The sequence below is a fragment of the Styela clava genome, chromosome 5 (genome assembly GCF_964204865.1).
Source record: "Styela clava chromosome 5, kaStyClav1.hap1.2, whole genome shotgun sequence".
Taxonomy (NCBI): Eukaryota; Metazoa; Chordata; class Ascidiacea; order Stolidobranchia; family Styelidae; genus Styela; species Styela clava.
The window spans coordinates 10,123,653-10,144,462 of NC_135254.1; the positions used below are offsets into that span (position 1 = coordinate 10,123,653).

The 20,810-nt window shown below is 34.7% G+C and overlaps 2 protein-coding genes across 10 annotated transcripts; one reads left to right on the plus strand and one right to left on the minus strand.

The window, feature by feature from the left end:
• The first annotated feature begins 7,606 nt into the window (after nt 1-7,606).
• On the plus strand, nt 7,607-14,075 carry LOC120344897 (noelin-2-like). The gene is made up of 7 exons (XM_078113029.1): nt 7,607-7,774; nt 8,269-8,451; nt 9,007-9,189; nt 10,664-10,845; nt 12,394-12,616; nt 13,055-13,227; nt 13,350-14,075. The coding sequence occupies exons 1-7, from the start codon at nt 7,634-7,636 to the stop codon at nt 13,447-13,449; spliced, it is 1,185 nt and encodes a 394-aa protein (XP_077969155.1). The 5' UTR covers nt 7,607-7,633; the 3' UTR covers nt 13,450-14,075.
• A 144-nt stretch (nt 14,076-14,219) lies between these two features.
• LOC120344615 (uncharacterized) lies at nt 14,220-18,807 on the minus strand. Of its 9 annotated transcripts, none has more exons than XR_013475484.1 (5): nt 18,709-18,807; nt 18,426-18,479; nt 17,775-17,883; nt 17,061-17,099; nt 14,220-16,519 (listed from the first exon to the last, which is right to left on the minus strand). XR_013475484.1 is itself a non-coding variant. In XM_078113034.1 (5 exons), exons 2-4 carry the CDS (start codon nt 18,278-18,280, stop codon nt 17,091-17,093), a joined length of 210 nt encoding a protein of 69 aa, XP_077969160.1. In that variant the 5' UTR covers nt 18,281-18,357; nt 18,709-18,782; the 3' UTR covers nt 14,220-16,519; nt 17,061-17,090. The 9 variants fall into 9 exon arrangements, 5 of the variants coding, with proteins under 5 accessions (XP_077969160.1, XP_077969159.1, XP_077969157.1 ...); XR_013475485.1 differs by having other exon boundaries at nt 17,061-17,132; XM_078113034.1 differs by lacking the exon at nt 18,426-18,479 and adding an exon at nt 18,189-18,357 and having other exon boundaries at nt 18,709-18,782.
• Between the last annotated feature and the right edge of the window lie 2,003 nt (nt 18,808-20,810).

A 20,810-nucleotide genomic window follows, 5' to 3' on the forward strand; every position in this document is an offset into this window, starting at 1 on the left:
ATGACCGTTACATCTTGAATTCAGTAGGCCTACATTTCATTAAAACTCATATCAAAATGGCGCTAGTTCATAATGTAGGCTATATCAATTTCGGCGAAAATCCGTAAAAAAACGTTTTAATCCGCATTCGGATGCAGTTTGAAGTTTTGGACACGAATGACTTAAGCTACCAACATTTTTGAGGTATCATATCATCTTTCGAATCTCCAAAATGCAACTTTATACAACATAAGATGGTTGCTGCAACACCATTGTGACACAACAATCACTATTCACACACAGCGTATTAGTTAGTATCTGATTCAAGGTTACACTACAGTGATCATTTTAAATGACCTTGCAGAAAATAAGCTTCCCCTTTGTGAAGTTCTGATTGCGATCCTAGTTTCAACCTTTGACGGGAGCTTGCACAATAGTAGAGAGGTTCGGCAGATTCGCAAAACTTGCCCTAGGGTAAATGCATACTTGTTATGCATAGCCGTTTATCACGAAAAATCGTGTTGTTCTGCAATTTTTTTTACGTCATTTCATTTGTTTTTCGCAATTTAGTGAAGTTTTGATTTTGGCAGAAAATTTCGTCAGTAGATTCAGTAAAAACCCATTTTACCCAAGAATTAAAGCAGAAGTATCCGTGCCTCAGAAAGATAAAACTAATAGCGAAGCGGAGTGCATTACTCGCGGATACGATACTTTCGTTTCTGAGGTGAATAAAGGCAAGATTAGCTTACAGTTGCATGTTGACTGCAATGCATTATTGCATTGTCGTCACATCGTCTATTGTCACTTCTATATTTAAGCCTAGATATTTAGTAGATATATAATGTATATATACCAGGCACGGGTAAAACATGGTTCTACCGAATGATTTGTCCTCCATTTGGGGTTTGGAAATATGGTCACCCTAATCAACATACTCACCGATCTTAAGATCGATAAGTAGAAACGAAGCAGCGAGCGTCAAGTATATTTCGCAAACCTCAAACCGGCCCTTTCCAATCGACAAGTTCGATCACCGGTTGATACCTATTTTACTTGCATTTGCTTCACGGGGTTAAATAAAGTTTGGTGAGAGATTTTGCCTTTGTTGGTTTGCCTCAGTTCAACGATAGTACAAACAGTCCACGATACAGACAAATTTCGACACCCTTGCGCATCGAATAGGTGATGCGCATACAAACCAACAACAAAGATATTTCAGATAATTCGAAATATAATGGTTCAGAAATTACATTCATTTAAAATAAGGGATATTACGAAACCGTCAAAGGTGAGAGAGTAGCGTCGTTCTGGGAACTCAGAATTCCAAGAGTTAACATTGTTGTTTCCGCTTGAAATGAATTTGAATATATATATATATTCAATTGATTTGAGTAATAACGCTCATGACAAAAATAATTCATGCGGTATTGTGAATACCGTTTGGCATCCCGATCAACCACAATATCATCTGCAGTATTCATACTGTAATTTCCTTCATGACAAATAGTCGGAGCAATTATTAATACGTCACGCTTCCTGTGGCGGTAGTCAAAATTTCGCTTTTTATTTCTATTCTACGCAATGAACGATAGTGGCCTAAGATAAAAAATTAGCGTACACTGTATAAAATTATTTGCAAGCTAGCACGTTGGCTTTATTTCGAGGAACAGGAGAGAGAGAGAGTACCTGCGTTGGTTAGCCTGTCTATATGCGCAAAACATCACTTTATCAGGAAATCGGTGGTTTCTGGAAACATTCAAATGTTTGATTGACTATTGTTAAAAAAAATTCAAAACGTTTGTGCGTGAGAGTGTATAAAACGATATATTTATCACAGGAGCTAATAGGATTTACATATTTATCCCGGCAGAGAGGGTATACCGATTAGAAGGCTTAATTATATGGCGAACCATCGCGGCGAAAAGTCTAGCAATTCTCTCATAGGGGTCATTTGTTGTAGCTATGTATTTTTCTTCTATCTCATAAATGATAGAACTACCCAAAGCAACCACATTACCCTGTGTATAATAAATTGAGTGGGTCATGAACTTGACTCCGGAAACGGTAATCCGTCGTCAGTCCTCGTTCTAGTAAGGTCTCCCATCCCTAGAGAACAATGCGGTAGACTTCACATTGGGGCATCAAAGACATTCCTGGTGAAAATTCCATGTTCCCCGCCCTCACTGAGGGTGTAATAAATTGGGTCGTCAATTCTAACCCTGAAAGATTTCGGTTTTTACACAAAGTTGTATCTCGTTACATATCCACTTATCGTTAGGTATCAGTGGCTACTTATACAGGGCCTTGTTATGGGCGAAAGGCGTGATAAGGCGTCGTTTAAATATTAAATATTTCGCTACAGCGATTCTGTTCCTTAAATGAAAACCAGCATAGTTGAAAAAAAACAGTCAAACGTAACTAACGACTCCAATGTTGAAAAGTTGTTCAATTGAATAAAATCGATTGTTTGGACCAAACGCGACTAACAAAGAAATTCAAATCTACATATTTAACCAATGGTTCTAAGGCTAAGCCATACGACATAGTAAAGTGTACTGTAAGAACTGTAGCAAAGTACATTTACCGGGGTTTTTGTATTAAGATAAAATGTAAAGACGAATTAATTTATATTAATAAATATTAATTTTAGTCCATACGTATTTTCATTTCCAATAAGAGTAGGCACCGCGCAATTTATTTCGGATAGGACGGCGCAATAGCAAGGGCCACCACTGTGTATTAAGTAATATTATTTATATTTTTATAGATTTAATCACTAAGGTCCTGAACTGCTGAACACATCGACATCATGACATTTATTATTGAACATTGTATTTTATTTCTTTGCATAAATTCGACATTGGTTGTTTTGATGGTCTACATCACTATTCACCAAATTATTATATTCATAAGGAAAGGCTTCTACAAAAGAAAGATCCGAAGCTTGAGAGAGGTTTTGGAGACGTCGAATCTACCAGTCATTATGAATTTCACTCTTATTATTGCAGGATTGTTTGGTATAGCAACGATCATAGATGCTATCGTAATGAATATCTTCCTGTTAGAATGGCTGCATTGCCACGATGAATGCATACCTAGGGACACGGAAATAATATCTAAATATGATATATGTGAGAGATGTAATCATACACGCTTTCAAATCTGTCCAAACGTACATGACAACGTGTACGTTTTATACATTTGCTTTACAACATCTATCTACATGGTATTGTGGTTCCGTCAAACGATGTTCAGCACGGAGATAACTTTGAAGAGACTGTCGTCTGAATGTTTGAAAAAATTTAGTCATTTTCAGGGATTGTTTATAATAATTTCTGCTATTTTTATCGGAATAATTTGGATATTTTACTATTGTACATATGAATACTACCTTGTGACATTGTTTTTAGGAATTCAACTTGAAATACAAATTGGATTGCTTACTCTCTTTCTGATTCCTTTAATTAAGCACCAACGTAGCTTGAAGTATTTGCATCAGAATCAAAGACCTTCTGATCATCTTGTAAGACTCATGAAACGATCTATCACAGCAGCCATTATTGCTTCTATTACAGATATAGTAACAATGGGAATTGTACTCGCTTTTCACATCCATTTTTTGTCTGTAAATTCCTTCATCAATATGTGTTGTGTTTTATTCTGTTTTGCCGATTGGAAAACAAAATTATTTCCTTGTGTTGTGTTATGTGAAAGGGATAACGAGGCAGCCGAACAAGTTCCTCCAAATGATAACATAGCTGAAGATGCAGTGTAAATCACGATATAATCCCTGTTTTTGTTTTGGTTTTGTTGGTGACATTAATCGGGAATATTTTCTATTAATTTTACTTGAAGTTTCTCTTTTTTTAGTTATACTTGCTGTAAATATTAATATTTTGAGATCAAATAGAACATTTTGCAAATAAATTTGTGGATAGGATCTGAGTTTACGGGTCGGCTTTGTACCGGGTTCAGTTTGAAATCGACGAGCGAACAACTTGGTTATAACACCATAATAAGCTATCATATTGTATAGGTACCTACGTATACGATGTCAGAGATGTCATAGTCGAAGTAAAGTTATTTTTATAATCTTTTCGCAAATCGCATTCGAAATTACAAGTAATAAATAGGTATACATGCAGTTTTAATATGGATGAAAGTTTTACGAACAAGCCGATTATGGAGCTTATCGGATAACGATGAAAAAATAAGCATTATGTTCCAATCAAATTGAGTCCCAAAAATTTCGTATACTAATATAAATTTGAATTCGAATGAATACTTTAGGCGGGGCCGGATTTAGACGCTAAGAGACCCTCCAATACGTTCTGAATATATAACAAATAAGAGTAGTTTTAAATACAGTCACACTATTTGTCATATTTTACGATATTCGCAGGTATATGGATCTCCGGGCATTTCAATAAAAAAGAAAAAAAAAAAATTTAAAACGACTCATTGTTTTAAAACAGAATGTTTTTTTTTTAATTGATAAAAAATAAAAAAAATATTTAAAAACTATTCGCAATACTATTGTCAAGTTAATTTGTTAAATTTAGGTTTAGCGTCTACTGAATAGGACTACAGGTATAAAGAGACATGCAAAACACCAAAATTTACTGACTTTGTTAACTATGAATCTATAACTATTATACATGTGTCCATCAGCCTCTTCACAAATTATATTGTTAAAGCTGAATATATTTTGCTCTTCATAACTAATATGAGAACTATGCTCAAATATACGGACACAAAATCCATAACGAAATATTTACCATGATTTTCGTGGAAATGTGGTATTTTTTGTCCCTAGTGTCCCATGGGAAATACAAATGTGTGCTGTCCCATCCCATCCCATGGGAAGTTTCCCATGATTGTCATTAAATAAAACCTTTGAGATATAAATCAAAATAAATGATTTTCAATATTTCGTAATGTTTCATAAAGTTATAATTACACTCTACTTCACAATATATTTTTGTTCCAATATTATGCTAGGTTTTAGCCATTTTTACAATATCAATCAAATTTCCATGAATTGTCGTGTGTGTAAAAAAATAAACAAAAAAGTAAAAGCAATGCGTAATATTGTAATATTTTCAACAAGTGCGCACTTGCTGCATTGGTGTAGAGCTCCAATGATGTTATTATAACTTGTATGTATCTATCATAAATTGATTCAGAAGTGTAATAAAGCGTCCCTTCTCACTAGTACCTGACCTGTCGTTTTCAATGTATTTAACGAAGTATGAATTATCGTTAATAGGTGTTCACTTCTGTACACACGTACGGTGTATATGCAAAGCGACTTATGCATCGTGAGAATGCCTGAGGGTATTTTGATAGTAATCAAAATATTTTATGACCCATCCTTCGACATATTCGCACGCCTGTCATTTAGCGATTTGACATTGTTCCAGGTAACACTACGAAAGTGGTATTATTATTATATCATATTTGTACAAGGTCGATAGATACTCTTTTGATTAGGTTGAGTAAATCGAAAGGCGTGTATATCAATATTAAATGCACAGTATAGACATTTTGCATTCGATTCAGTATGGCTTCTTCATTAGTACTAACATTATTCGTAATGATAGATCGGCAAGAGGCTGAAGTTGGGCCCCATAGATAATTTTCGACTACGCCCCAACTACCTATAGTTAACTAGTATATATATATATATAAGATCTGATTGCGAGAAATGTTTGCTATTGTGCGAAAAGAGTGATTACTTTATGCTTGCAGAGGGAAGATTGTAAAGATTGACGGGCGCTACAATACCCTACCTCACATACTCGCCGGGATTGATATAGTTATAGATGAGGCAATTTTACAAAAAGTTGTTTTTGTGGGGTGAAGGCAAAGTGGTTGAAAATAAGCTGATGACAGTATGTTAATTTGTTTACTTAACGTAAGCCTGTTTTAGTCCGTGGTTATTGTCTTTGGCAAAATAGTATTAAACGTAATTAGATGAATATGATATCCTACAGTAGGTCTAATTACAAGATAACGATAACTCGATCCCACATGTAATGGGGCAGAATGCGTAAGAGCTTGAGGTCACTCAGGTCTTAATATAAAACAGCTTATCTGCAATCTATCTCGCTACAAGACAAATAAAGGGATTACAGGTATATTTGCTCAATAAGAGCCGCTCCAAAATGTAATTTGCCCTGCGTATGCTTCACGTTACTATTTGGATTTCTCCGAGTCATATAGAATAGGTGGGTCGTCTACAATAAATAAAGCAGTGCGAGAAATATCAGAAACAATGATACAATGCCTATTGTAAATAGCTTAATTTTCACTGAAATTTGTTGCATGGTAAAAAAAAAATTAGCGGCATATTTAGATAAAGTATTTAACTTAGTATATATATAACGAGTTCGCGATAAGAGATATTTCGCAGTTGTTTGGACTATATTTTATCGCGTATGGAAATATGAAATAAATATATTTTGATTCAGTTCAAAATAACATAGAAAGTCGTTCGCAAAAACTTCACATAAATCTACGTTGAATTATATTGCTACTTGAGAGTTCTACGTATTGACAAAAACAAATCCTTCCGGATTAATAAATTCACAGTATCTACATTCAAGTTTGTCGACTTGTAGAGATATCATACGACAGAAACCATGAGAGTTTATTTTTTCATCGAAGAGCATTTTCAAATAAAGACAGATTACCTCAATGAATTTGGATCGGCGGTCTAGATTTTGTACGGAACGTCAAATTCTCGAGAGGTTATCTTTCTGCCATAGCAACCGAAATTACAGCAAAAATACTTGACAGACTATGTGACATATATGAGCGTAATAGACTTTTTAAATTTAAGAACTTATTATAATTCTGCCTCATGAAATCCTAATACGAAATACGTAACAAAAAAATACGAAAAACTTTTATATCTTGTGGATATTAAAAGTGAGCAAAAAGTAAAAACACACTTGTTTATTAAAGATTGCAGTTCAAATTTTCACCAGTGCACTCGAATGAACCTAAATGTTTCGATAACGGTTTATGTCGATGTTCCATGTGATTGATTTATTTAAAATATATAACGCCGATGGCAAATTCGTTTATTTATATATTAGGTTGGTTTTTATCACAACCACAATATATATACTGGCAACACAAGACGACGTATCCTCGAAGTACCGAAGGTACAACACTAGTCTTAGTCACGCTAATACAGCGTAGAAATTACGTTTTTCTCGCCACTTTAACGTGTTGTGTTTAAGATTATAATTAACATGCTGATATATATAGAAACTATAATAAATAGATTATTTTAACTTAATCAATATTTTCTCCCCCGTTTGTTACAATTTAAGAAACTGTGAATTGAAAGATACATCCACAGAGCATGAGGATTGGAATTATTTAGGTACAGAAATTTTGTTGACAATCTGTGACATCTAAAATTTATATATAAATGGAAACATGTTGTCCCTATTTTAGTAGAAGAGAATATTTTAAGGTCGATAGGATATAAAGATAAAAGCAATATAGTTTTTTGGAAATAAAGATATTGGTACGCTGGAATGTGATGAAGATTTTTTGATCTATTTTCCCCAATTCGAATACTTTCCGCGCGTACCTAACATCTATTCATTTTTAAAAGTATATGTAGTGTAAATATAAAATGACCTTTGCACCGGACAAGAAATCAAAGAAGACTACCGTACTAAACTTATTGGTAAAGAAGAAGAAGATATCACACTATGACGACTTCGTTTTCGAGATCCCATCTTCCGAATTTATTAGAGCATACCTGTCTAACAAGGTAAAGTATGATAAGCTTTCATAAAAAGGTGTGTGGGTTGCCCACATTGTAGTAGCCAATCATTTGTCATCTGTCCACTTTATCGCATTGAAACACTTACAATAGAAAGGTTGGCTAATCAGATATGTCGTTATTCAGAAAATGATTTTATTAAAATCCCCAAAATATATTGTTCAAGCCATATAGTATGTTTAACTGCCTTCCGAATTCTCAAATAAAAGTTTTGTAAATACGATGTAGTGAATGTAACCCAAATTGCTTATAAAAAAGTAGGACATCTGGGAATGTGCAATAAAATTTATTTCATGCTACTATTCAACATAATCTTCAATTATTACAGAAAATTAAGTATTGAATATTGTGAAGTTGAAAGTAATAAGAATGTCATGCGAAACTGTAGCGTAGAGGGTAGGCGCAAATTTGTTGTCAAAATGTCACCTAAAAATGAACCCATTCATATTTCTCATCTTTTGTTTTTATTTATCCGATATCAGTTTCGAAGTTTGCGAATGACAATGGCTATTTTCATGTTATCCATGTACTGCATCACACTTGTCTTTGTGTTGAAAAGTCGACTCGATGCCAGAGGGTCAGCACTTGATGTTATAAACAAAATATCTCGACTATCGAAACGAAACTTGGACGATGAAATCATGTCCCAACGGAAAATACTCGAGGTATATTATATGTGAAAATTTGTGATTAATGTTGTTGTTAATTTCTATGTTATATTTTAATATTGATTTTAATCGATTGTTTCACAGAAAAAATAAAACATACCATATCCTCCGGCTTTTATTTTTATTTTCGTGCCCTTTAAGCAATTTCATTGTGTATTTTTAATTCCACTCGAAAGTGAAGTTTTCAGAAATATACTGCTTTCGCGGTGGTGATTTCGATTTATTTAAGATGCATTTTGTATGTTTATGTTAAAACAAAAACCATAAATTATCCATCGACTTATCGTGGTTGATAAATCAGGACGAAGGTTTTACATCAAAATACTCTATCCTTCATTGCTTCGATTTTTTAGTACTTTCACCGTCTATTGCATTTGAAAGTAAAATTATTCATCATTATTCAAGAATCATTAAAATTTTTGAGTGAGTATATTTTAATAGTAGACATGTTTAAAGCTGTGTATTTACGGTAACATGTGTATCTGAGGATAATTTCTGAATATTCCATACAAATACACTTGAGTGTATAATTTCCTAATTTTTTATCTCTAGGCAGTATCTCAATATGAAACTTCCAGCGTAACTCCAGTAGCAACAGTGTTTACAAAGCCTCCACCGATTCGACAAATAAAATTAGCAGAATTAAGAGAAATCCCATCAAATCAATATATCGCTTCAGTTTCATCCCCTGTTCTTCATAAGAAATCGATGTCAGCATTTGGTGCTTGGATGATGGTAAATAAATTTCGTTTGTGTAAGACCTCGTCACTGGCTCAAAACTATTTTCCAGTTTTTTCCTATCATTTTTTTGTAAATACACTGAAAATGTGAAATGCTTATTCTACACCGTGTTTGAATAAATTGAATTCCGTTTACATAAAACAAAAAATGCAACCCCATTCCTATTCCGGTTTTATACACGCAGGAAATCGACATTGCCAATAAATAAGTCTCTCTCACATGCAATGAAGTCTAACTGATATTAGTCAGTTCTTCCCAACATTCTTCAGCGACTCACATTTATTGCCATTTTTTTGTGTGACCCACAAGGTAGGGTGACCATCCGTCTTCTATTTGGAGGATTTGCCCACCATTTTCGTTTAAAATTACGTCTTTCGTGATCGCTCTAAAAAAATCAAAATCTCTTTCTACACGGGATTAAATATTTAAAATTCTTTTATGATACAATCAACAGTTTTTGATGTGTTAAGTAAGAAAAGGTTTTTGCGTGCGCAACACCTTATTCCCAATTTACTAATTAATTGTAGCTCAGTTTTACGAACAATTCGAATGTAGGAAGTAAGTGTATATAGATTAATAAAAATTGAGACGTGTTTACTTTCACTAAGCGATACATTTGTGGCAAAGAATTTTTCATTGTTAAATTACCATCCGTTCCGGAGGACCTCAAAATTAAGATAAGTCATAGAGAGGCTATGTCTATTTCGGAAAAAATCTACGAACAAACGATTTTAACCGCATTCGAATGCGGTTTGATGTTAGGGAAACGAAGGACTTCAACTACCAACATTTTGGAGGTATCATATCATCTTCCGGATCTCTACTATGAAATTTTCAAACATCAAAAAACGGTTGCTTCAGGCAACATTGTGATATATACTACAATGACTATTCCGACACAGGGTATTGGTATCTCAGATTACACCACAATGATCATTTCCTACAATCTTGTACAAAATTAGCGTTAACTTTTCGAGCATTCCTTTTTTTCTTCTATCACTCCCCCCCTTTTTTTCTAAGAAATTATTCATTCTGTGGCTTACATTACACGAAACAAACAAAGTTAGGCTGTTAAATTTAAAATATATTTACTTCTTAGCCAGTATTTAAAATGTAACTCATTGGACATAAGATTATCAATTCCATAAACCGGCGTTTTTGCTACTGTATACACGAATTCAACAAATTACTAATCAATCCAGTGGTCTACCTACATTTTCCAACATGTGGGGGCGTACGGAAATTATTACCGAAACACAGCGCATACTTCTAATTGTTTCGTAATGATAAAGCCACAATTTACCGATCAAATCAAAAACTCTATCCAAAATTCGTAAATACTTCGCGACCCACTGGTTAGGAAGCACTGGTGTAGGGCAATACCAGTATACCACCCTAAAAAAAGACCGTTTTTGTGACGATCAGATCGCAATCTAAGACGGCACCGTTATATTATTACTTTACGCAGGACCCAACTTCTTCAAATGAGACTATTTACGTGATGGATCATTACTACCGCAACACACATATCTTGTCTTTTAAAAGCCTGGACGATTTCACAAACAATACAATACTATCAGACTATGAAATTCCAGTTCAATGGGGCGGTACGGGTCATACTGTTTACAGAGGCCATTTATACTTCAACAGGTGAGAGTGGAAAGGTATTATTATTTGATTCATATTTGAATCGTTGAACGGTTTATCTGACCAATCACTGATATTTAAATCGAGAATCCTATAATTAGACACGAAATGTGCGCATGGATCGCTTTGCGAAATTATTCCTTGTGAAAAAATCCATTTTTTCTGCAACAAATGGACTAATCGAACTTACATTTGTAGTACCCAAGTACGGAAGGAATCGCTAGAAAGCCATTAATTTAATTTTTACCATTCATTTTATTGAACCTTTTCAAAATTTCTCTGAATTCAATAAGGCTCGACATTTCACCTATCAAATTTTAGCGCATGTGACGTTCTACCAGACTAGGATGGCACATTTTCAGCAAACCCGACGCTCGGCTAAGTTCGTACCGGTAACGATGTAAATTGATACGACGTTAGTCTTGTTTGTAATTTTATTTGGAGCATTTCAATGACTATATTTCACTTTGTAAATCAAATAGACTGTCGGTACTTTTGTTAGTCATTTGACTCTCGTGTCCATATATTTGAGCCTTTTTCTCATGTTTGCATCTACAGCAGTTTATCTCACGCAATTGTTGATGTGTTTTAACCACGAGATTTTGTGTGATGTATCTGAACTAACAGCGGTTAATTGAGGGCGTGCCTGGTGTGAAATTTTTCAGAAACGTCGTATTCAATCTAGCAATTATCGATGACATAAACCTGTTACTTGGCGCAAATGTAAACAACGTCATTGAAATTTTCAGGAAACGAATTGTTTCATTCTGATAATTAAAACAGCCGTGAGACAAGACATATCATGCCTGCACCGTGAACGTAGACCTATAATTGCCATCTCGTCCTGTTGTTTACATCTTATTATGAACTACTTTATACAAAGACTTTCAGTTGATTTATCATTCGTTTGAAATTCTGCTGAAAGCAATATCACACCAGTTAACAATGAGCAATTTTACTTTTTATGATGAATCACAAAACTGAATAGCTTGGTATTAGATTTCATTCAACCAAATTCAAATGTACACTAGAATACATCTGAAGTAAAATACGGCACAAATTAAATCTACTATCTAAAGATCAATGCTCAAATACATGTCCCTAAGGTCCAACGAATAACCGCAGCGCTGGTAACTCATGCAGACTCACACTGAAGTGTGGCTGATTATTGAGTTCGCAAAATTAAGACCAAGGACAGTCGTGACGTAGTGGTCACGCTTGAATCGGCTCATTCTTTATTGAGAAAAGCGATTTGTTACTCAAAAAGTCGCCGCAACAACAACAAGACAAACAACAACAAAGATTTAGCAAAACGATCTATACAGCCACTTCGTGACCAATAGAAAATCAAATGTGCAGTGTATTGCTTATGCTAGCCCAAGTGTGCGAACTGTAAAATCTAATGACAACAACACACTGCAGTACGAAAATTATTGTTGTCTGCTGTTGAATTGAATATTGTTAACGAACCAAGGAAGGGATTTATAGTGAGGAACATGGTATATTGGTGTCAAAAAATCTGCTAACAAATTCAGAATTCTTTCATTCCAGATACAATTCTTCAACGATGTGCAAATATAAATTTCAAACAAGAGAGATCATTTTGTGTAAAAATTTACCGAAGGCAGGGTATGGAAATATGGCACCTTACCAATGGGCAGGGAGCACTGATATTGATTTTGCAGCGGATGAATCGGGATTGTGGGTTATTTATGCAACCCCTGAAAGCAATTGGAACATCACAATAGCAAAATTAAACGAAGAAACTCTGGATGTAAGCTCGTTGAATGCTAGATAATGTTACGCATTTTATCTTTATTTTAAAAAACTATTCTCTTATCCACCGGAACCGATAACTGGACAACAAGAGGCAATATCATCGTCTGATTTCCTTTTCCGTTAACTTGGGATATTATAAACTATCGTAACTTATATTCATTATATATACATTGTGTTAGAAATATATGTAAAATTGGAAAAGTAATGACGTTTAATTTTAAGAAGAAACTTGATACATCCCCAAATTTCCTGTCATCTGTAATCTGTGGTTTACCTTCAGTGAACATATCTCAAATGTAACCTCTGGTGGCGACATTTCAATATACAGTATTAAACTACGACGCCGTGAAAAGACTTTCTTTATCTGAAATCTATAGCCCGACCCCTGCTTTTTCATTTGAATTTGCCATTTTGTATTTCTTTGTTATTTTAGGTTGAAAAAATGTGGATGACCAATTATAGGAAACGATCAGCTGCAAATGCATTTATTGTAAATGGCGTGTTATATACTTTGCACCGATATGATTCACCACAAACAATGCTAAACTATGCATTTGATACAACAACATCTACTTTTTTTTGGCCGAAAATTCCGTTCGAAATCAAGTAAGAAAGAATAGTTTTGTCATTATTACAATAGATCGTAATAACGGTACCGGGATGAGAGTGTCAAGACGCCCAGTGCAACTATAATATATTAACCGATTTCCATATCTTATCTGAAATAGGTTTGGATCAGTTTCAAGTCTCGATTATGACCACAGAATGCAGAAGCTATACGTATGGGACCGTGGTCACCAGTTATCTTATGACGTCACATTTAAATGAAGGACATGAGCGGCAGCATAAAAATAAAGATATGGATTTTGTCGATCCTGAGGGCATTGAAGCAAAAGCGTGCCCCGTGGTTGGTCTCGAACGTTCAACTTGTTTTAAGAGAAAGTTACGTTTCGAAAATTTAAACTCCGAGTGCGGCTAGTTAGTAATTCCATTTTTTGTCAATTTATAGTAATTTTATTACTTTGATAAAAAATGCGCAAAGCGTAATTAAAACAATATTTCTGTTATGCTTATGAAAATTTTTGCAATGTGTTGAAAATCAGACGAAATCAGACCGAACTGATAAAAACTCCGAGGACCATTTTTAGTTGGGTGCTTTCAGTCCGAGTTTTTAGTAAAATAACAATGGCAAAGGTTCGTCCGTGCATAATAATGAAAGTTGGGGAAAACAAGACGCTTAACAAAAAATAACATCGCGTAGAAATAAATAAAAATATATTTCGAAACGTATGTATATGATTCTGTCCACATTTACTTTATTTTTCATATATGATAAAAAAAAAACAGATCAATGATAAATTTGTTATTTTTTCTTACTGTGATTGCTTGCATTTGCCGCTGATACGTGACAAAATGCGATTCGTGTGGTGAATTAAATATTGAGATTTTCTTGATATGGTACCTGTTCATCAATCGGAGGAAAGTTTCAGAAATCTAGTTCTGTACACGTCGTCAGGCTGAGAAAACAGCAACTGCAGCAGGCTCCAGCTGACAACAAAGCTTTTACCTTGCAGTATTGATGTGACAATATTTTATTTGCACTGACCACAGACATGAAACTACAGCCTGAAATTCAAATTAATTGAGTTAAAAATTAGCTCATGTAAAATCAGGGACTCTGAAAACGGGCTCCGGCAATAACACGAGCAATAACCCCACATTATTGGACGTGCACTCGGGAGATTAATTCATACCAATCTCTTAATCCCGGTTGTTGGTGAACGCCTCTAAGTGCTAGGAACAATGCTTGCTCGCTAATAGCACACCGTGAACTCGCAGGTTTAAATCTTCTAAAACAGAGGTTTTCAAAGCTGGCCAAATCGTCCCCATGTGGGCGTTTGCGATAACTGTAGGGACGCTGGCTGCGAATTGAGCAATTTGGGGCACTGCCTGTCAGATAGGGCATTGTCAACAAGTCGGCCAGTTTTACATGAAACTTAATAAAAAGTTTGACATTTGTATCCTATTTTCGTGTTTTGTTTTGACCTAGTCTACGTTTAATTTCAGTGTTGGGAACTTCTTAGTTAATCCATTGTTATGCTTTGTAATAAGGCCTAATACCTGTCTGGTGTATTGATCAGGTTGACACTATATCGTCGTCCCCATGTGGGCGTTTGCGATAACTGTAGGGACGTTGGCTGCGAATTGAGCAATTTGGGGCACTGCCTGTCAGATAGGGCATTGTCAACAAGTCGGCCAGTTTTACATGAAACTTAATAAAAAGTTTGACATTTGTATCCTATTTTCGTGTTTTGTTTTGACCTAGTCTACGTTTAATTTCAGTGTTGGGAACTTCTTAGTTAATCCATTGTTATGCTTTGTAATAAGGCCTAATACCTGTCTGGTGTATTGATCAGGTTGACACTATATTAAATATTGCCCTTCTACGCTGTCGAGCGTGTTTCATTGTTTGAACAAAAATGTAGGCAAAATAGTGGAAGTTACCTACAATATGGACTTATTCCAGTCCGAAATCTTCTTTACTGTGTAAAGAAACATTTTCCAATGAGCAATGAAACCGTCAAGCAGTTCGTTCGATAAGTGTGCTTGTACAGTCCCTATTGGATATTATCTTATGGACGACTGACTAAGAAGACATGCTTAATTTCTTATAGTTCAGAATTTATATATATAAATTACAGCCAAACTTGGTGCCTACAAAGTATCAAGGTACAACATATTTATGTGTGGGAATTTGTATGATATTATGTTAATTAACTATAAAGGAGAGAGGACGCCGCACATTTGTGTTTTATTTAGGTAGTGTTGCGCAGGTATCCCGGTAGCTTAACAATGTACATTTCTTACCATTAGGAGACAAATGGGATGATAACCTACACTGATATCGAGAAGAGTTCTTTCTCTCCAACTGACAATTTTTAATAAGTCTGAAGCCCTGTAGGAATGAGAAAATTTTATACAATGGGGATTTCATGACGTGTTATCTTCGCTTTCGGGATACTTTAAAACTTAGAGCTTTATTAAAGTCGGTTCTCAAATTGTTGTTGGAGTCGTTTATCGCATATCACGGAGCACCAAAGGAATTTGTAGTTGATTTAAAATTAAATTCCCCACTCAATTTTATGTATGCATAACATACGCAAATACATTTTAATTGGATTTCTCTAAGTAATCAGATAAAGCGCAGGTCAAAGTTTCGGGTTACTTCTTCACATTAAACGGGTATTTTAATAGTTGCCATAATTGGAGTCGTCTCAAGAATATTGGCGCTTTGCCCTCAAGTCTGCTACGATGTTACTGTACAATACATAGGTCTTTGTCTTTCCTTCTTTTCTTACCGACTTTTCCCACTCTGGCTGACTACCAACACTGGACACCAGAAAAAAGGCACAAGGCACAGAAAAAAACAAAATAAACGGATAAAACAACACAGCTAAATAAATGAATAAAAATACCAAAAAAGCAGCGCATGGTTTCACATGGTAAATGCACGTCCGACACATGATTTGAAACACACATAAACTCCAAATGAACTTGCCGATAGGCTCAGTTATGTTAAGCATGAATCAGTAAAATAAATAATATTAATATTACCCATTTTTATGATATACAATGAACTTGGATAAATAGCTAACTGAACTTAGCACAAATCGATTATGTGTTGACTTTGCAACACCGGTTGTCAAAATCAGAATTTGTATGATGCGTCAAATTGAAAAACATTACGCTAAACAACATGTTGTTGCAAAGGGCATAATTGAATCATCAAATATTTCAAAGGTACCAGAACTGCGCCCACAACGTCTTTCCTGCACTGACATTGTCGCAGGCTCGTCATCCATCCATTACATGCAGTGAAGTCATTAGTCGACCTTACCTGCAATATAACTGGAGTGTAAGATATGGTAGGTTAGTTTGTTTTATCTGTTTCAGCATTATCAGGTAAATCCATTCGGATTGCTTTGCACGAGTCACTTCGATGATTATTATTATTATTCAAATTGTGATTAAATTGGCGGATCTACTTCAGGTCCATTACTCTTCAAGACACTAAAGCCCTGTGAAATTTAAAACTCGAAATTTTAAAGTGAAATTTGATAACGTCTACTTTTTCATTTGACTCAACTGACCAATTGGCCGCAAATATTTACCAATTCATATCGGTATCGGTTAGTGTATTTATATGATCAAAAAAAAAACTGGATCGATCTTGAGTTCATGAAGCGATAAGATTTGACATCCCAGCAGTTTTTAATTAAAATAGGAATGAATAAATGGAAAAGCAAATGATATTAAATCATTAGATGCATTTAAGTAGCACGGTAAGGGCAATTTACTTCAGTAAAGTCTAGTAACTTTCGAAAAGTCAACTCCAATGCCAAACAAAACATAGTCAACAAATTACCAGAGAGACAAACCTTTACGTCATAGATCAGTTCACCTTTCGATCAAGTCATCTGAAGTGGCACAAATGCAAAACCATGGTATATCTTAGAATTAATGTAACTAATTGAAATATGATATTTCTATCTCAAATTTTAGTGATGTAAATAATTTAGTTTTTGCCGAACTGCTCGTCGAATCGTTGATATACACTCTAGCACGTAATAGCTTACGTTGTACAGGGAAAGAAATTTTCAAGAACGAATCTTATTCATTTTCAAAAGTACGATCTAAGATCACCAAATACGGGACACGCAAATATTTAGCACTTCATTTAAACATATTCCTCACCCTTCCCTATTTTCTAAGTTTTGGAGTCTGGGCAACATATCATACCCTATTTTTCACGACGGTTTGAAGCATCGATGAGTCCATGTACAATCAAATATTGAATCTTTTTTGAACATGGTTTATTCTGCTTTAAATAATAAAACACATCCGATAGAATATGAAAATATACCTATTTATATTGATTGGTGGTGAACATAAACTTATTAGATTGGATTTATTTCAAATCTATTTCAATTTTTTTTTTAATTCACTTTACTTTTACAAAAAATTTTACATACCAATTATATATCAATTCTACAATCGGGTTATCTGTAGGCTCAGACCAGATCATATGCTAGGCTACTTCAGTGGCAAGATAAGCTGTAGATTACGAATTATTTAACATTAACGTGTAATACCCCTGTGAGGCGACTATCTTCGCATGTTTGCAAATGTGTTTTCTCCAGTCTATGATCGGTATTTCTTTGCGCAGCATTGATCCACACAGTTGTCAACCATGTAGTGAATCTAAATATGAATACTAGATAAAAAATGTATTCACAAAATGTTTAATTATCAAAATATGTAATAAGTTTTAAATAAAATGTTTAGCGTATATGTCTTCAATTGCGTACAATAAAACATAAACACCTTTACGTTTAAATGGAATGCTATTAAATGAGTGTTGCAACGTTATATTCATAATAGCCTAGTACCAGGAATAATACCAAAATACTTTTTAACACATTGTTGGTCGCAATTGCACGTATAGATGAATGGAACCTATAGACTAGGTATTAAAAAATTAGGTATTAGAAACTAGGTATTAGAACCTTGGGTGTCGCAGCTCTATAACCAGTTTTGGTTCTCCGCGGCTTCCCTTCCCCAGTAACTTAAATATCATTTTTTCTTTATATTTTTGCATGTTTTTTTTTTTTTTTACTGGTTGGAAAAAATAAACTTGACTTGACTGATATTGACTCACGTCACGAATGCAACCCACTGAAATGTTAGAAAAACGTGTGCATGAAAACAATAAATATTGAGCAAAATGAAAAAAAGAGTCTCACTTATTCGGGTAACCAAGACTCGCTCGATTTGTTCGTTCAACTTTGTATGCATACCTAAATATTTTAAAATATTCGTCTCATTTTATCTCGGAAGGTCCACAATTCAACTTTTTTGATTAATATGTTGGTTAACTCCGCGATCATCGACCGCTAAAATCTTGATTAGCCTGAACCCCTCAAGTTTTATAATTTTTTTCCATTTATAATACATAATACCAAGAATAGCAGAATTATAGCAGAACCTTATTATATCAATTTTAATTATCAAAAAACATCTGCTTACCCCAATGTTGCGTCGAAAGAATCAACGACTATGTTGAATAGCCTACGAAACAGATGAACCGTCCAACACGCACCGCAGTGACTGGTTGGAAAAAGCGACGCGCTTCTCCTCATTCCCGCCCAAACTGATTAGCGATATCACATAATTAATTAACTGTAATCAAATCGGAGAAAGAATTGAGTAATTACTCGGGTTACATAGGGTCGATCCCTTGGTCTGGCGACATCATGCTTCAAGAGATGTTTGCGGTAAACACCATGTTGGTGCGAATTTTACAAATAACAACGAATATTTTTGCAAGGTGCAAAGTTTGAATGACTTATGGTTATAACCAGTGGTGGAATTCAAATCTTTTATCAGCAGGTTCCATCACAAAAGTCATATTTTCCAGCCGGTTCTGTCACAAAAAGTCATGTTTTTTTTCAGTAATGCTAACCGGTTCGCTGATCTCATAAAACTCCGTTAGACGGTTCTATGGAACCGGTGCAAACCGGCTGAATCCCATCACTGGTTAGGCCTATAGCATAGCAATTATTGTCATTTGATTACGGTATTAAAAGTTTAAGTATATATGCTATTCCTTTTCTTCTTTTTCAAGTGGTACTTTATCTAAAATTTAGTAATATTTAAGACAAACTTTTCAAATAATATTCTGCTACTGGTAGTTTGAACCCTGGCATGTTCTATCAATGGCTCTGTTCCTAGGATTAAGATTGGCGTGAGTAGGATGCCCGACTGTACTTAAATTTATAATTGCGAGTACGTTAGTAAAGAATGCATATTAGTGCTATTGGTTTCCCATAATTCGAGTTTGTTGTTTTCTCTGAACAAATATAGAATCGTCGAATTATAGTGCGAGACATACCCAATACGTAGTATGATTTGTACACTGTACATATATATGGATATTAGTTTTATTCCCGTTTTTTTCGGTTGAGCCAAAGACAATTCTTTGAGCCAAAGACAATTATTTTAGACAATTTCATCGTTCATTTTGGTAATCCTTTTAGTATCGGATAATTCGAATAATTTGCTCGAATATCGACTCGACGTCGAAGTGGTAACTCTGTCAATTCTTGCTTTGTTTTCCTGGGAACGAAAATATTCAAGTAGCTGACGGAAGTTGTGTGCTTTGCGTTCCTCGAGAACGCACCGATAAATTTCGCGATACTGCGAAAGTATTATTACAAGCATTTAGACTTACCATCAACTTAGTGATTTACCAAGGTCTCCCTGTTCTTACTATTTAAACTGTGTAGGTCAGACGCGCCAACAAAACAATCGGATAGACTATGTCATAAATTGAATATATCGAAAAAAATTTTGTGAAGAATTACGGATCCTTGAGCGGTCTTAAAGTTTTTGCGGCCCTGGACTATGATAATGATGCTCCTTATTTCTAATTTCAAAAATAATGAGTAGGAATGAAATGTTGGTAATATTATGATTTGAATCATCAAACTAAGCAACCTAGCAAACCCTCTAGACACGCCACTAAGTTTCCAAAGTTCCAAATTATTTAAGGAAAAAAAGTCAAGCTTTAGATACGATTATAATCTTGGCACTGAAAACACTTGACAAAACTATTTGGAAAATATGAAAACACTTACGAAACACACTTATGATTGGAACTTGTATGCCACTTGTTGTTTAGCATTATGCAAGCGGTTTAGCACTTTGAATCATACTATAATTTTCCTGAATTAATCCCTATTCGTCGAAGAAGTCACCCATGTTTAGAGCGAGAGAATACAACGAGAGAGGTCAAAGTATCGCAACGAATAATTAATTTCAAGAGGTCATCACCAAAAATTTCAAAGTGAAAAACGAATCATATGGAGCCCACAGAAAGTTTCAAAAAAGTTCAAAGTCTCTTAGCGAAAAATACAATCTTTTATCACTGAAAATTTAAAGGCGATTTTTCCATACGGTAACAAGAAGAAGAAAAATACCAACAAGAACAACAATATTATATTAACACCGTGATATGATCCATTTCGTGTCCAATGAAGGACGGTTGGCAACCCTACATAGGACAGCTTCTGACTAAAATGAAGCCGGGTAATATTTGGTTGATCGCATTTCACCAGGCTCTCATCTCA

Coding starts and splice junctions, on each gene's coding strand:
- LOC120344897 (XM_078113029.1), top strand. CDS start 7,634: ATGACCTTTGCACCGGACAAGAAATCAAAGAAGACTACCGTACTAAAC. Junction 7,775..8,268: donor GAGCATACCTGTCTAACAAG/GTAAAGTATGAT, acceptor ATCCGATATCAG/TTTCGAAGTTTGCGAATGAC. Junction 12,617..13,054: donor TAAACGAAGAAACTCTGGAT/GTAAGCTCGTTG, acceptor TTGTTATTTTAG/GTTGAAAAAATGTGGATGAC.
- LOC120344615 (XM_078113030.1), bottom strand. CDS start 18,280: ATGCAAAAATATAAAGAAAAAATGATATTTAAGTTACTGGGGAAGGGA. Junction 17,884..18,188: donor ATAGAGCTGCGACACCCAAG/GTTCTAATACCT, acceptor ATTCATATTTAG/ATTCACTACATGGTTGACAA. Junction 16,520..17,774: donor AAGATAGTCGCCTCACAGGG/GTATTACACGTT, acceptor GTTATATTGCAG/GTAAGGTCGACTAATGACTT.